Source organism: Coregonus lavaretus, assembly GCF_964263955.1.
Source record: "Coregonus lavaretus genome assembly, chromosome: 24".
Lineage (NCBI taxonomy): Eukaryota > Metazoa > Chordata > Actinopteri > Salmoniformes > Salmonidae > Coregonus > Coregonus lavaretus.
The window spans coordinates 33,229,314-33,247,034 of NC_140011.1; the positions used below are offsets into that span (position 1 = coordinate 33,229,314).

Genomic DNA, 17,721 nt, shown 5'->3' on the forward strand with positions numbered 1-17,721 from the left:
GTGACAACAGCCTCTCCAGCCAACAATACTAGACAGGTACAGGCATAGTGAAACTGGGAAACACTTGATGTTGCCTTGCCAAGGACCTCTGTCCTTGGTGAAACTTTGGTTGCATACAAACTGATGATGTCAGGGAAGAGAGGGAGGGGGCTGTGGCAGGTTTCAGTGAGCAAAAAGAACAGGGCGAGGGGAGGGAGGGCCATAGACCAGCAAGGAATCAAGGGGTAGAGAAATTATACTGATACAGGTGTACCTCAATGCAGTTAACATGAAAGTGTTAAAACTAAAATGGCCTTAGAGGGAGGGAGTTTTATTCAGGTGTGTACAATGTGTGTGTTAAAACGAAAGAGCAAGAGTGGTGAAGCTTGAGGCAGTAGGCTATATGTTCACAATCCATATCATGAGAAAAGAGGAGTCAATTTTGCAGTAATCTTTGACATTCAAACTGAACTTAGCCTATGACCTTATAGATGCAGATATGTTTTCCTCTATAGGCTGTTGCTATACTGATGTGTTATAGCTAATTTCCTCTAAAAAAGTACGATATATTATTATGAAGCTGCCCTTATTATGTCTATATCCATCCATCGAACCATATAGTCAAATACAATTCTGCAATCAGAACAATGTAAATGTGAATGTAAATGTTATACAACTAAGCTAAACGAAATTAGGTTGTCTGTCATTTGTAAATACCATGAAATATTTTTACAATAAGCCAACTGCTTTGAGAATTTGACTGTTTGTGGCCCCATATTTCAAACCCTCGTGACAGATGTCTTAGGCCTATGGGTGTGGTTTACCTTCTACGTTGTTGGCATAGATCCATAACTTGCATGCAAATGCAGACCTGTGGAGAACTCACCTGCGGAGCCTCTCCTGCATGCAAATCGGTTTTCTTCAAGCTCAATGAATTATACCTCTATTTATTGAACACAATGCCGACCAAAGCTAAGAATTCATATAATTATTTTGATTGAACGCAATGGGAACGGTAGGAAAGAATATGGGCAATTTTGTTTTTCCTTTTCCTACCAAAGGATAAATGAGGCGCCATTCTTTTCTTGAATCTTTGGAGGTTGACTAGCCTATGAACACCCGTGCGGCTTGCTCGATTATTGTACTTTGCTGGTGTTCATTTTCAAATTAAATGTTTAATATTAGTTTATTATGTATTCGACTTCTTAGAAGACGCCTACTGTAGGCCTAGTCCACAGCCATCACTAAAGGAGCAGAAAAGCGATGATGGATCTTCAATACCGTTTTTTTCTCTAACGTTACTCATACTCACGTCTTCTCTGCCTGAGCCTACAGTACTTTTGTAAGTTACTTCTGACCTTAGTCTTGTTATAAAATGAACAACAGTATGCTAATGTTTGGTTGTAATGGAAAGCTTATTTTAGCAAATAATGTAGGTCTAAATTTTATTGTCTTTAGGATATTATTCCAAATGTATTCATTATAACCTCTCATTTTTGTGTGATTGTTGATCTTTTGGGGGGTTCATGATAGCACACATAAATTCACAATAGCAAAATGTAGACAAAACTATGTGGGTTAATATCCTTGAAATGAGTATTACATGGAAAGTGTTATGTCTCTAGAGCTGGATGTTTGTTAGTATATTTTCACCAACTTTGAGAGGAATAGGAAACATGGTATACCTTCAGCTTTCCATATCAATGTTGTGTTGAAAGGTACATGATGTAAATATCTTGGGCTGTGTGATGCTCTGAGTCTTTGGCCAAGCACAGATAACAAGCCTCTCTGGAGCATCACCTAGGAGACCGACCCTCAGAGACCTGCAGTTGCTTCTAGTTCTGACTGGCTGTATCCCCCTATTGGTCTCACATTAATTAAACAAAGTACCTAATTTTTATAAATATTTATGCTCTTCATTTAGCCAGTTTATATGCTCATATTTCTTTACCAGTGAGTTGCTAACCTTCCCCCCTCTCTCTCCTCTATATTTCTCTCTCTCTTTTTCTCTTCATTCTTTCTATTCATGTCCTACTGCATACAGCACCCAATGGCCCGATGCAATGGAACGATCTTGTGCCTCTGCCTCATGCCCTGTGTGATGATGGGACATCTCCTGGTTTATATCATGGTGTCCATATTTGTCTCCATATCCTATTCCCCTCCCCACCTACCTGTCCACTTTGTTGCCCCAGGGGCCTCTGCCAACTCTGGGGCACTGGCCTCCCATCCCCTGGGCCCCTTCTGGAACGTTCGCCTGGAGGACAGTGCTTTGTGGAACCAGCTTCAGCATCTCTGGGACCGGCACCATAACCCCATTTTGAGGGGCAACTCAACTGCAGGTATGATCACAAGGCTTATCACTGAGCTCACTGAGCCACCAGAGATGGCGGTCTCCTCAGACTGTGGCCCAGACAAGTGCTGGCTTCCTCACCTACCTGACTTCAACACCCTGCCAGAGCAGATGAGGGCTTTTGTCCAGTCCATGCATTGCAGGGTGTACCCCTTCCTCATGGATCAGCCCAGAGTGTGTGCTGGCAATGAGAGCACTGGGCCAGAGACCCCTATGCTCCTAATGGCCATCAAATCCCAGGTGGGTAACTTTGAGAACAGGCAGGCCATCCGTGAAACATGGGGGAGAAGTGGCTGGGTGAAGGGGGAGCTGGGGGGGAGGGGTGGGCTGGTGCGCACAGTCTTTCTGCTGGGTAGACAGGACTCGACAACGGGCCCTCACCCAGACCTTGGTGGCCTCCTGATGCTGGAGAGCCAGCAGTATGGGGACATCCTGCAGTGGGACTTCAGGGACACTTTCTTTAACCTGACCCTGAAAGATCTGCTCTTCTGGCATTGGCTTCAGAACCACTGTCCAGGGGCAGAGTTTGTCTTCAAGGGTGATGATGATGTTTTTGTTAGGACAAGTGCCCTCCTGGACTACCTGCATAAACAGAGGGAGGAGGACGGCATGTGGAGAGCAGATAGGAACAAAACTGAGAAGATAAAGGATTTATTTGTGGGGGATGTAATTCAGAATGCAATGCCAAACCGACAGCCAACCACCAAATACTATATCTCAGAGAGTTTTTACAAAGGTGCGTACCCACCATATGCTGGTGGAGGAGGGGTGGTGTACTCTGGTGCACTTGCCATGCGTCTCAGACAAGTGTCAGAGAGGGTGCGTCTTTTCCCCATCGATGATGTATATCTGGGCATGTGCCTCCATAGACTTGGGGTGGCCCCCATCCATCACCCTGGATTTTATACCTTTGATCTCCCAGAAACAGAGAGGGAGAAGCCTTGTGCTTACAGCTCTGTGCTGCTGGTTCATAAGCGAAACCCTAAAGAGATGCTCACGCTATGGAGGTGGCTGCAGACTCCACCCTCACCATGCTGAAGAAACCATCAAAGGGTGAGGCACCAGACCACGGCCATTAGGCGGTAATGTAAAGTACTCAAGTAAAAATACTTTAAAGTACTACTTAAGTTGTTTTTTTGGAGAATCTGTACTTTACTTTACTATTTATACTTTTGACAACTTATACTTTTACTCCACTACATTCCTAAAGAAAATAATGTACTTTTTACTCCATACATTTTCCCTGACACCCAAAAGTACTTGTTACATTTTGAATGTTTAGCAGGACAGGAAAATGGTCCAATTCACACACTTATCAAGTGAACATCCTTGGTCATCCTACTGCCTCTGATCTGGTGGACTCACTAAACACACATGCTTTGTTTGTAAATTATGTCTGAGTGTTGGAGTATGCCCCTGGCTATCCATCAATAAAAAAAACAGAAAATCGTTTTGCCTAATATAAGGAATTTGAAAATATTTATTGTTTTACTTTTCATAATAAGTATATTTGAGCATTTACTTTTGATACTTAAGTATATTTAAAACCAAATACTTTTAGACTTTTATTCAAGTAGTATTTTACTGGGTGACTTTTCTAAATGACTGGGTCATTGTCTATTAAGGTATCTTTACTTTTACTCAAGAATGACAATTGGGTACTTTTTCCACCACTGCCATTAGGGCGTAGCTTCAATCCTCTGTATTTAAGTTAGTTAATTTACTTGTCATCAAGCCATTTAAGTCTGTTACATTCCAATTCCAATAAAATCAATTCAACTGTCAGTTGAATTTTAGCTTAATGTTCAAATAAATAATTGTATTTTACATGTAGATAGAAACACATTTATGTGAAATTGAGAGGTAGATGTTGTGAAGAGTTATTATAGGCTATTTACAGTTTAAACCATACGGTATTTGTGCTGGCTATTCTCAAGTGGCATGTTTGTTATGTATATGAAAAAACAACCTTGTAATAACAGAATCAGATTTTGTATGACACACTGTATCATCAATCATGAGACTTGCAAATGAATGAATCTGGGAAAAAATGATCATTAAAACAATTTATTGTTTTGCCTCATTTACCATCTCTTCTATTAGACTATGCCATTCTTTTAGATCACATTGACTTTTTATTTTCAACAAAACATTGGCCTAGTTCACTCTACTTAACTGTGTCCAAAAAAATGTCACAGTGTGAAGTTGGTATTTTCACAACTGTAGGCTATCTTCAAAAAACCACATAATAAATATAACTCAAAAATATAACCTGCAGATAGACTAATTCAACACAATCCAGTGAAAAAGTATTCACTTCATGTACTTCAGATGGAAGTAGCAAGGGTCGGTTTTCTCACACAGTTCTTGCAACAACATAAAATCTTTGTTGTGATGTGACGTTTCATTTGACCCCGGAAATAAATCTAAAAGGTCATTCTGAAAAACAGTCGTCCATTCGTTTCGAGTGCGATTGGTGATTTGTTCACACGTAAGTAAAGACTTGCTTAAAACATTTGTTGCAGCTTGCCCCAAGATGGGGTTTTACGAGCAATGCTTTTGACTGTAGTTTAACGTTTTTCCCTCTAGCCAGCAAACGTTTTTAAATCTTAATCGTCTACTGACTGTCAACAATCGCTGGCACGTTAGCTTGGCTAGCGAATATTAGCTGTTGCACACGGACAGGTAAAGTTAGAGGTATATTTGTTTTACTAGCTAGCAAGCACTTTTACAGTACATAACAAGGAAGATGGGTTCGTCGAAGAAACACAAGGAAAAGGGCCGTGATAAGGAGAAGGATGCCGAAGAGCGTGGTCACCGCGAACACAAAAAACACCGTCACAAGGACCGGGAGAGGGACAAGGAACGAGATGGCAACCGAGAGCGGGAGAAAAGGAAACGGTCCAGATCGAAGGAAAGGAGTGGACGGGGTTCCGAGAGAGAAGGTCGCAGTAAAGGGGAGAGGAGTACTGGGGAGCCTCGCGTAAAGAAAGAAAAAGTGGAGTCTGGATATGAGGAGAACACAGGTAAATACATCAGTCAGCCACATATCCACATACACAAACATTCATAGGTACATCCAATCAGTGCGCAATACACTCAAATATAGTCTGACCTATTGCATATATGACATCGAAGATGCAAGGTTTTCTCCTGTGTTTTTCACTTCAATTGTTATTTTCCTCTAGAAATTGCACCACAGTCTGCAAGTGGAGATGCCTCGCTTACCATTGAAGAAACAAAGTAAGTGACAGACACAGACATTGAATGATGGAGCACTGATGATGGTCAATTCTGAATAACTCTCTTCCCTGGTTTTCTTTCTTTCTAACAGCAAGCTGAGGGCCAAGCTTGGTCTGAAGCCTCTGGAAATGACTGACACCACTAAAGGTGAGGTAAACTTGAGCCATGTCAAGTCTCTGACTAGAACTAGATGACCATGTCTATAGTAGTGAGGTCATGTGAGACTTGCTGATTGTAATTTTACTGACTCACCCCTCCCTGTCTGTTGCCCCAGAGCTCGGCACGAAGGAGCAGCCAATGGTTGCAGAGACTATCAACCCAGTGTACATTAAACAGCAGAAAGAGATGAGGGAGAAACTGGCAGCTCTGAAGGAAAAGAGGCTCCTCAATAAGAAACTGGGGTAAGGTCTAACGACAGGAAGGCTGTACGTACTACATCTTGGACTATTGTGGTTAGTGATCCAATTCATTTTATTTTTCTCTTCCTCTCCTGCTGTGGTTTTCAGGAAAGTGAAGACCTTAGCAGAAGAAGACTGGCTGGACGACACTGTTGCCTGGGTTGAGAGGAGCCGGAAGATGGCCAAAGAGAAAGAACTGGCAGAGAAGAGAGTGAGTAGGGAGGGAACCATGGGGGAAGGAGGAGGGCTGTGAGAGGAAGGGAGGTGTTTGTGTGTATAAGTTATGTTGTTATTTTGTACTCAGTTTTTGATTGGTTCCTTTATTTCCTTTCTTTCCCTATAGGCCAAACTTCTGCAGGAGATGGATGAGGAGTTTGGTGTGAGCAATCTGGTGGAGGAGGAGTTTGGACAGGCCAAGAAGGTAAAATCTTCTCTCGTGTGTTGAATATCTCAACTGCTCAATTTAGGATTGTCTTCTGGTTTGTGTGTGATTGCAGGCTAGATATAAACCGCATTCAGGCAATCTGCCAGTACGCCCCCCAATCCCCCCCTCCCCTCCATGGAGTTTGAGACCTGTGACACCACTGCCCCTAAGGGAGGCACTTTATGTCTTGATTCTGTGCAGACTGAGTCGTCAAGCGATCTGACGTGAGAGAATGCCTCTAGGTCTTATGTTCTTCTGCTTGTCTTTGTTATAGGCCGCGTACAGTTCTCGGGACCTAAAGGGTCTCACTGTGCAGCACAAGATGGAGTCATTTAATGAAGGGGAGACTGTCATTCTCACACTGGAAGACAAAGGTGATAGCAGGTTGAAATGTTACCAATAACAGAGAAATATATTAATGAAGACCATGCTTAAAACAGACCCACATCATAAACAGTGGTACATGCCCACCCACACATTGCCCTTTTGTGTCTCTTTCAGGTGTGCTTGATGAAGAGGGGGGCGATGTTCTTGTAAATGTGGGTCTAGTGGACAAAGAAAAGGCTGAGAAAAATGTGGAGTTGAAGAAGAAAAAGCCTGATTACAAAGCCTACGAAGAGGATGAGAGTGTGGATGACATGGTTACGGTAAGGGCGAGAGTGTGGATGACATGGTAACGGTATGGACGAGAGTGTGGATTAAATGGTTACGGTAAGAAAGGAAAAGTGTCCAAACTTAGTTTGTCGTCATTTCTGAAATACTGTCATGTCTTTCTCACTGCTTAATTCAATCTCACTGTCCATTGTCCACCTCTGCAGTTCAAGCCGCGCACTGTGCTGGGCAAGTATGATGAGGAGATTGATGGAGAGAAGAAGAAGAGTTTCCAGCTGAGCAAAGGGGGCTGTGCCGAGGGGGAACGGGAACGGGAGCTCCAGGCCATCAGGGAGACCCTGAGGAACCAGGCCCAGTCCCTGGAGATGCCTGCTCTCGCTATTGCCTCAGAGTACTACACACCCCAGGAGATGGTGAGGACTGAGGAGGTGCTCTGAAGAGGGCATTGGAGGCTGTCTTTTGGATATGTTTGCTCTTGTCTCAGATTTAATGTGTGAATGGGTTTTCTTTTGAATGTTAAGTCTGTGTGTGTGTATGTGTGTGTGTGTTTTGGAGAATTGTTAACACACTAGGAGTTATCATTAATTGTTGTCATTATTCACAGACAGGTTCTTACTTTTTGTTGTTATTACAGGTGGGCTTTAAGAAGACCAAGCAGCGCATCAGGAAGATCAGGAAGAAGGAGAAGGCATTGCCTGATGATCTCCAATTAGATGACACACGCAACACCGACTTTGGCTCCAGGTTCTGCTCGCCTCAGCTTCGCTTCAATCTGAATGATTAGCCTTTTTTTTTTAGCTTTAGTCTGAGACTTTCTTTGTCTCTCTCCATCAGGGCTCGGGGTCGGGGTCGCAAGCAGTTGGCTGAGGAGGGCCAGGAAGAGGTGAAGGAGCGTGTCATCATACCGGGACTAGATGTACCCCAACAGTCAGATGACATCAGGATGGCGGACATGGACATCAGTGATGATGGTGAGGGAGATATCTGTTAGTGGTTTAGTGATGAGCTAAATAAATGAATGGTTCACTCATGCCTGTTTTTCTTCAATATTATGACAACACTTACACTTTATTCTTCCTTCAGAGGACTTCACCCCCCCTGAGCCGGCTGTGCTGGAGGAGGACGAGGCAGAGCAGGAGCTGCAGAAGCAGCTGGAGAAACAGCGAAAGCTCAAACAGAAACAGCTGCTCAAAAACTCTGAGGAAAAGGTGTGGGCTCTACGATGCTAGAATATCACTGTGGCCAAAGATCCTATCCAGTGCATTGATCTCTCCTTTGACAACGGAAAACAGCAAGATTGAGTGGATTACTATAGAATCTGTTGTGATATTTAATCACCAATAAATGTTTAAACATTGTTCTCATTGTCCTGCCCCTCAGGTGGCAGAGCAGGTCCGAGGGCTTGCAAGAGGGGACGACAGTGACGATGAAGACGACAACAACAAGCTGAACATTGTGTTCAACGCCACCTCTGAGTTCTGCAGAACTCTGGGTGACATCCCCACCTACGGCCTGTCAGGAAACAGAGAGGACCAGGAGGACATCATGGTGGGTACAGTGCAAGAGACAGGCTATCGCTAACTGTTTATTTAAAAAATATATATACATCATTAGAATTGGCACATGACCACCTCATAAACAAGGAAGCGATTCCAATTGTATTCTAGTGTGCTCAGTAGAGAGAATTGAAATATCCATGAGCTCTGTGTGTTTGCACTTGAACACTTGGTTTGAGTCTCTTGTATCAACTGTATTCTACTGTTCTAGGATTTCGAGCAGGAGGCGGAGAGAGATGGCGCTGGAGGTTCAGACTCTGACGGGGATGAGAATGTTGGCTGGAGCATCGTCAACGTGGATGAGGAACAGAAGCAGCCTGATGTGAGTCATCCTCCTGCCTTGTAGTCTCATCCATATTCCCATGCATTTAGCAGTAGTGCTGATTTTGGAGTCCCCTAGTGGGTAATATAGAGAATAACATACCATGACCCATAAGAATACGCAAGGCTTTTTCCCCCCTGAACTACTGAAGTGAAAATGTGTCCGCTGGATGTGCTTGACTTGCCTCTTGCTTCTATCTCCTAGTTCGCCACAGCCTCGACCACCATCCTGGATGAAGAACCCATTGTCAACTCTGGGCTGGCTGCTGCCTTGGCACTCTGCAAGAATAAGGGTAAGAGATTGGGGGTGGACAGCCCCACTTTGACAGTATTTGTTTAGAAAAGGACTGTCATGTTTTTGATATATTCTTCTTGTCTCCCTCGTTTCCATAGTTTCTTTCATGCTCTCATACTCTCCTTGTCTCCCTTAGGTCTCTTGGACACTCAAATGCAGAAGATATCCCGTGTCCGTGCTCCTACCGGTGCCCTGCCCAATGATAACTACAGCATTGAGGACAAGATGTGAGCTACCTGTACTTTGTGTGCTTATATGCTGGTTAAATAATCACCACTTTCTCACAGACATTGCAGAAGTTACAACATAAATAAAATGGCATGTATTTAGTAATTTACTGTTTTTTTTAGCTCAATGCCAGGGTTGTGTATGTAACATGTAATCCTAAGTGTAATGTATGAAAACCTGTTAGCATCTCCATCGTTAACCGTCTATCCTTGTTTCTCCAACTCTAGGACTATAGATGACAAGTACAGTCGGAGGGAGGAATATAGAGGCTTCACCCAGGACTTCAAGGAGAAGGACGCCTACAAGCCAGATGTCAAGATTGAGTATGTGGATGAATCTGGACGGAAGCTCACTCCTAAAGAGGTACATTGTTATTTAATCTTCCCTTAAAATCATTGACATGCAGAATGATGATTGTGAATGTGTCAACTGCTGTTTTTAGTGTAGGTAAATGGTGCTCATTGAGAATATTGACACTAATCCTATTCTTTCTCTAGGCTTTCCGGCAGCTCTCACATCGGTTCCATGGGAAGGGGTCTGGCAAGATGAAGACTGAGAGGAGGATGAAAAAGCTGGAAGAGGAAGCGGTATGTCTAACTTCGCTCACTCAAATATTATTTTACGTTGTTTGTTTTGTACTCAAATCTAAATAACTTTTTTTTTTTTTTTTTATTCAAATCTTGGATTATCTGATACTTTCCATCACATATGGCTTTCAATTGAATAACATTTATTTTCAGGCCTTACTAGAAAATTCATGTTGCAGGGCTTGCCCAATTTGAGTTCTTGAGGATATGACCTAGCAAGCCTCTAGTCTAGTCAGTGGTTTCACCGAGTGTGTATTTAAATACCTCTCCCCCCCCCCACCTGTGTCTCTTTATCAGCTGTTAAAGAAGATGAGCAGTAGTGATACCCCTCTAGGAACGGTTGCTTTGCTTCAGGAGAAACAGAAGTCACAGAAAACCCCCTACATCGTTCTGAGTGGGAGTGGGAAGAGCATGAATGCGTGAGTATTTTACAAACCTCTTATTTTTCCTTTCTTTCACCCTGTCTTGTATGTATTTCTAGTCTAATTACAGTGACACTTTTTTTGATTGATTAGACCCGGGATGGGCAACTGGCGGACCTCTTTTTGTAGCCCCCCTTTTTGTAGTTACTCAGTCGGGGTCTCAACTTACTGTTGAGAATAAGAATAGTAGAATACACAAGGTGAAATTTCGAGATTATTTGTGCATCAGCAGTTTTTCCTCTTATGTCGGTCACTGACATACTCAATTTGCCCGTGTCTGCAAAAAAAAATTTAAATTGGTAAATTAGTCTAGCGGCCAGTTATCTAAACTTGTAGGACTCATGGTTGAATTACCGACCGGGGGGCCCCCATTGATTCTGTTAGTCTCACCCCACTCAGATATGATATTAAAAACTGCAAACCTTTCTCTCCCCGCCCATGGCAAAATGTGTGAAATTGCAGGAAATTAACTCTAAAATGCCAATTCTTACAACAAAATGTCACTTGGGGCCCCCAAAAGGCTGGCTGACTGCATGTGTGGGTGTGGATGTGGATATGCAGACCCGCGAGCCACTGCGGCCCCTCATTTGCATTTTACATTTTAGTCATTTAGCAGATGCTCTTATCCAGAGCGATTTACAGTTAGTGAATGCATACATGTTTTTGTTTTTCAAACTGCCCCCCCGTGGGAAACAAACCCACATCCCTGCTGGCCAAACCCTCCCCTACCTTGGACGACTTGTGCGCCGCTCATGAGTTCTGATTGGGTTAAATGTATCCCCCTTTTCTTTTTTTTTGTGTGGCCCCACCCCATCAGTTTCCAATCTGTGGATTACACAGAGCAAGGTTGCAAGTAACAGCTCAGAATATTTCATTTCAATGTTTAATTTTAAGGAGAATGTGAACTGCATAGAGTATGTACCTAGTTATTCTTCACACTACTGTCTGTTTCCCTCTTAATGTTTTGTCTGTAATCCTCCTCTTTCCCCAGAAACAACATCACCAAATAGATGTGGTTGAGAAGAGGGATCTAACCAGTGCCGTGCACCATTACACAGACACTCATACAAACACAGACACAAACTGATGTTTTAAGTTTATTTTCCTTATTGAATAAAATCAAGTAGCTACCTATTACTGTTGTGTGTGTGTAAAGAAAGTAGTTGTTGCTTTTGACCCTGGATTTATGTCTACAATGATTATCATTTACATACATTAAAGATTTGACATGACTTTGTCTGGTTCCTTTTTTATTTCCACCATTTGTTTGCATCATGTGAATGCTTGCAGCTGATGGCAAGTTAAACTGTTAAAATGTCAAGGTACATACCTGACTATTAGTGCTTTTTGAGTTTGGATTCGGTTAGATTATTTTTAAAAATCACGGTTTTTGGTTTCTATCATTTTTTTAACACATTAAATGCATTATGAAATTGCACTAAAATTATTAGCTTTTTAATGGAAATCCCAAAAGAGTGAACATTCATTCAATTGCCAAAACACTGAAAATAGTCCATTGACTCGGACAGGTCCACATAGAAAAATAGGAAATTACTATGAAATTAAATATTTAAGTTCTGTGTTTTATTTAATGACATTGGTTGTGTTTGTAAATCCAATGTGGAGTGCGCTCTGGGTGTTCGTAAATTAAGAGCGTTTCGCTCTGAGTATTCAGCGCGCACACTGACGCTCTGGCGGAGGAGTAGGGTTGATCTGAGCGTTCTGACCTCACGACGGCACCCAAGCTAACGTTGGCTAGCTTGCTAGCTACTTCCAGACACATTACATTTACATTTTAGTCATTTAGCAGACGCTCTTATCCAGAGCGACTTACAGTTAGTGAATACATATTTGTATATATTTTTTTATACTGGCCCCCCGTGGGAATCGAACCCACAACCCTGGCGTTGCAAACGCCATGCTCTATCAACTGAGCTACATCCCTGCCGGCCATTCCCTCCCCTACCCTGGACGACGCTGGGCCAATTGTGCGCCGCCCCATGAGTCTCCCGGTCGTGGATACGAACCAGGATCTCTAGTGGCACAGTTACCACTGCGATGCAGTGCCTTAGACCACTGCGCCACTCAGGAGTAGCACATGCGAGAACACCTCACTGACCATTTTACTCGCCCTAGCAGAGCTGGTTATGATGTTTTTATGTTATCTAGAGCGTTGGTAACTGCTGTTGGCAACAATTTAATTAAACTTTTTTGCCGATGTTTACGGACACAGGCCATATTCAACGGATGTTGAGCGTTCGTAAATTCATCAGTTATTCTGCGCTCTGGCACACTCAGACGAGCGCTCTGGAATCGGAGTAGACAGCCAGCGCGAATTTATAATTGTTTGTTCCTTAAAGTCATCATCTCATTTTTGCTCAGGCAGTAGCAGAGCGCATTATTCTGGTTCAACTGTCTCGCCTAAGTGAAATGGCTGACAACACTGTCAGCCAATCCGATGTCTAGCCAATCTCAACTAGCGGAAGCCACTAAAAGCCACCAATGGGAATGCGAGACAGTCTTAACTAACTGTACCCAACCACCATCGCCCGTTTAACGAGTGGTCCAATCATATTCGCCCTTTGATTTTAGCCCCGGCCCCAACTCGAATTTTTTTAAACATACGGATCATTGTTTATATCACACGGAGAGAGAGTTATGGAGTAAGTATCTTTTATAAGCTTGCATAAAATCTACTGTAATGTTATTGCTACAACTGTGAAGTTGTAAGAATGTACAAGCGAATTGTAAACATTATACAGTGCAATCTCTGGTTACATCTACCTATGCACGTAGCATTGATTTCGGCATCGCCGCGGTAGCTACCAGTAGAATCAGCCACCAATTGTCTGCATTTTCAATAGTAGCTATTTTAATGCATACTATCGCTTACATTCGTGCTTTGTTGTATGGTATATGACGTCTATGAAGTTGTAATAAAGTTGTGAAATCGTGTGTACGTGATGAAGGCTACAGTACAGTAACGTTAGCATTATTTTCGGTTCCAGTGTATGGCACAGTTTTATCCAACATGTATGTAGCAGTATCAGTCATGTATTAGCTAATACATGTATTATGTTAGCTAGTTTAATGGTGTGAAAATCGTGATATTTGCCTTACAATTCAATCTACACATGCATATGGGAATGCAAAGTATTGCAATGTTAGGTAGGCTATTACATTCCCTTGACATTCTGCAAGCATGAATACTTTACAATAATGGAAGATATGCATTGTGTTAATCTTACTATTTGCCCATGTAGATCTGACATGCATTGAACACTACACAACTTTACATGCATGTTTTCCATAAATGCAATGTGTGCTTATACGCCTATGCATTCTTTGTCCTATAACTACATAACTTTAAATCTAATAGCTGTCAATCACCATTCATGCTGCGGCTTGGCTGTAGATTTGCTCTCATGGTGCTAAGAATCCTTAGTACTGTAGCTGAGAGAGCTTGAGAGGATCTGCAGAGAAGAATGGGAGAAACTCCCTACATACAGGTGTGCCAAGCTTGTAGCTTCATACCCAAGAAGACTCGAGGCTGTAATCGCTGCCAAAGGTGCTTCAGCATAGTACTGAGTAAAGGGCCTGAATACTTATGTAAATGTTATATTTACGTTTGTTATTTTTAATACATTTGCAAAAAAATCTAAAAACCTGTTTTTGCTTTGTCATTATGGGGTATTGTGTGTAGATTGATGAGGGGGTAAAAAACAATTTAATTAATTTTAGAATAATACTTTCCGAATGCACTGTATGTAAAAAGACCCCTCTAAATGAAAATAAATATATAATAATTTGTGTGAGGGCAGGGGCAATAGGGGGGATGGGAAATGAATAGACAATGTATGAAATTGAAATATGAACTGTTAAAAAAAAAGTAATGTGTTGTAGAATAAAATGACTCTTATTTTTGTCTACTACAAAAGGGACAGTTTCACCTTAACTTGTATGTTTTAGAATATGGACTAAATTACATCACCTTAACTTGCACAGTAGGTATAAATAGGACATACAGACAGTGTGGCAATTGTGCTGTGATGGTGTGGGGCACACATTATCCTGTCATTTCTTTCACTGTTGTTTTCCACATTTTGTACAGGTGTGGCATTACATTTACATTTTAGTCATTTAGCAGACACTCTTATCCAGAGCGACTTTACAGTTTAGTGAGTGCATACATTTTTAATTTTTTTTCTGGTGTGAGCTGATGTTCAATGTTCCCCTCCTGTGAAAATGTGCAGTATTTATCCTTGCAGACTTTAATAAATTGGTTTTTAATTAATTACATTCGTGTCCAGTTTTCGGTCACAAGGCACCTGTCACTAATTTATAGTGATCCCCTGTTGGACACCATAATGCAAAACCATTTAAACAATATAGCTGCAAGCAGCCATGCCCGGGGTTCAAGCTTAATCTACATTTATTTTGTAATTAACAGTTCCTAGGACTGTGTAAGGACAATGTAGCACATGGCTACTTAGTTATACATTGTTTACATTTGGATGGGTGTGTTCTTGCTCATTGTTTCCCCTCCCACTTTCTCCTTATTTGGCAAAGCCCCCCTTCCTCAACAGAGAAGATTGAGCAGGTTCTTCGGGCACTGATGTTGGGCAATTAGTCCTGGCTCGCAGTCGGCGTTCCAAACTTTACAGTTGGCTCTAACATTCGGGCAGGTAGCGTTCTCCTGGCATCCGCCAAACTCATTTTTGTCCTTCAGACTGCCAGATGGTGAAGCTTGATTCATCACTCCAGAGAACGCGTTTCCACTACTCCAGAGTGCAATGGCGGCGAGCTTTACACCACTCCAGCCAACGCTTGGCATTGCACATGGTGATCTTAGGCTTGTGTGCGGCTGCTCGGCCATGGAAACCTATTTCATGAAGCTCCCGATGAACAGTTCTTGTGCTGACGTTGCTTCCAGAGGCAGTTTGGAACTCGGTGAGTGTTGCAACTGAGGACAGACAATTTTTACGCGCTACACGCTTCAGCACTCAATGGTCCCGTTCTGTGAGCTTGTGTGGCCTACCACTTCGCGGCTGAGCTGTTGTTGCTCCTAGACGTTTCCACTTCACAATAACAACACTTACAGTTGACCGAGGCAGCTCTAGCAGGGCATACATTTGATGAACTGACTTGTTGGAAAGGTGGCATCCTATGACGGTGCCACGTTGAAAGTCACTGAGCTCTCCAGTACAGGCCATTCTACTGTCAATGTTTGTCTATGGAGATTGCATGGCTGTTAGCTCGATTTTATACACCTGTCAGCATAGGGTGTGGCTGAAATAGCTGAATCCACTAATTTGAAGGGGTGTCCACATACTTTTTAAAAATGGTCCTCACAATGGGCCTCAGGAACTCGCCACAGTATTTTTGTGCATTCAAATGGCCATTGATCAAATGCAATTGTGTTCGTTGTCTGTAGCTTATGCCTGCCCATACCATAACCCCACCGCCGCCATGAGAAACTATTCACAATGTTGACATCAGCAAACCGCTCGCCCACACGACGCCTTGTCCAAGAGATTTACATGGTTACCAAAACGTAATGTCAAGGTAAGCCTACACGAAACAGCCCTTATTTTAAGTGTTTCTAAAATCCCCTATGGGATTTCAAACCATTTCCCTGTTTGACCGCTAGGTTTATGGGTATTATGACACCTCCACTGAGGGGCTCTACTGAACCTCAGTGATTCTTGAGCTTGGACACTGCAGTTGGAAATGACGCAACGCGGGCAGCTGATGGTAATAGAGCTCTCCAGCTTGTAGTCCTAAAACCCGGAAATAAGTTATCTCCAGTTCGTTCAGCCATCCCTATGGGGAATAGGGAAAGAATAGGATTTTGGAATAAATGCCTAAAATAAGGTATGAGGTTAACACAGGTTTAGGAGATCTTATACGTTTTGTTGTATGAGATAATAGCAGTTAACATGACCTTTTATGAATTATGAAGCCTTTGTGATTTGTGTTTATTATTACATAAATTCTTAAATTCACAAAGTGACCATTTGCTGATGAAGATTATCTCACAGAACAAAACGTATAAGATCTCCTAAGCCTGTGTGTTACCACATATCTTATTTTCGGCGTTTATCCAAAAACGCCATTCATTTTCCTCATAGGCTTTGTCCAAGGAACCATGCCGGAGTTAGTGCCTACAAAAAGATGCCATTACTATGTAGTGTAGCAGGTCGTAACATAGCAGGCGTAAAAGTGTATCCACAGAATTTCTAAACCCAGAGGCGCAACATCGCGAAACAGACCGGGCGGGGTTTGGGGTTTGAGAAGCGAAAAATATTCCTTAGTTGTTCATTTTCTAAAGGCACAACCTAGATTCGAGCCAATGTCTTAAGTAGTGAACATGTTCTTACTCCAACCTCGTAATAGTGACAAACTGACACGTTTTAATTTTCGTCAAAAACAACTTTATATGGAAGGAGTGCTTTTGATTTGACGGCCTGCACATGTGCAGTTCGGCGCGAGACGACCATTAGACCCGATGAGGTGTTTCTACCATGAGCTTTGCTAGCCAACGTTGCCATGACATCGGCTACAAGTGTGATCGGATTTCTATTGGAGAAGCAGTTTTAGCCTATCTTAATACTGTACTGTCTTTGGTGTATCCATCTCTGTCTGAGCCGGAAAAGAACATGCGCAATGGATTATAGTAATAATATCATAATAATATAATTATAGTCATTGTAGTTACTTACCATGTTTCTGAGCTGAATATTTGCTTAATGAAAACTCCCTTTAGCCCAGCGTCCCATATAGTTCTTTACTTCATTTCTCTTGTGAATGATTTGATTTCGCAATAGAGAAATGGCAAGTTTTTCAATTAGTAGTTTAATAACAGAGAAAACAAGTAATTTCGGTTAATCGCTCAGCACTACTGACTGGACTTCTAACCAGTCTAAAAATAAGTCTGGTTGACAAAAAACGTCTGTTGGGATAGGGTAACCATAGAAGAAAAGTATGCAATTAGATATAAACTTATCTGAAGAAGCAGGAACATCTCTGAAAGAAGTGGAGAAAACCCCCAACACTGAGCCCCCTGGAGGAAGTTTGTGAATGACCTAGTATGCTCCCCAAAGAGCAAAAGGTTAATGTCAAGTTATTAAAATTGTATAACAAATCATTTTGTTGATAAAACGATTTCGAAGGCTCGGCTCTACTGATACATTTAAGTTGTATTTGTTGTCATTTGCTGTCATTCTCAGGGGTGTATAAGCAATATGGCTTGAAAGCAGATTAAAACATTGAAATTCTATTGAGATCAATTTTATAAATTATT

General features: G+C 42.1%; 2 protein-coding genes across 2 annotated transcripts; both read left to right on the forward strand.

Annotated features, from left to right (window-relative positions):
• Positions 1–2,029: 2,029 nt before the first annotated feature.
• LOC311099604 (N-acetyllactosaminide beta-1,3-N-acetylglucosaminyltransferase 2) lies at positions 2,030–3,370 on the forward strand (the record flags this gene model as incomplete). Its single annotated transcript, XM_084140316.1, has 1 exon — positions 2,030–3,370. The coding sequence occupies one exon, from the start codon at positions 2,030–2,032 to the stop codon at positions 3,368–3,370; it is 1,341 nt and encodes a 446-aa protein (XP_083996442.1).
• Positions 3,371–4,754: 1,384 nt separating this feature from the next.
• On the forward strand, positions 4,755–11,650 carry LOC311099598 (U4/U6.U5 tri-snRNP-associated protein 1-like). Its single transcript, XM_084140310.1, has 20 exons — positions 4,755–5,358; positions 5,521–5,575; positions 5,667–5,722; positions 5,850–5,976; positions 6,082–6,184; positions 6,317–6,394; positions 6,672–6,771; positions 6,899–7,044; positions 7,216–7,422; positions 7,644–7,753; positions 7,844–7,980; positions 8,093–8,217; positions 8,390–8,557; positions 8,777–8,887; positions 9,092–9,179; positions 9,318–9,408; positions 9,637–9,772; positions 9,907–9,996; positions 10,294–10,415; positions 11,410–11,650. The coding sequence occupies exons 1-20, from the start codon at positions 5,082–5,084 to the stop codon at positions 11,426–11,428; spliced, it is 2,346 nt and encodes a 781-aa protein (XP_083996436.1). The 5' UTR covers positions 4,755–5,081; the 3' UTR covers positions 11,429–11,650.
• Positions 11,651–17,721: the final 6,071 nt, after the last annotated feature.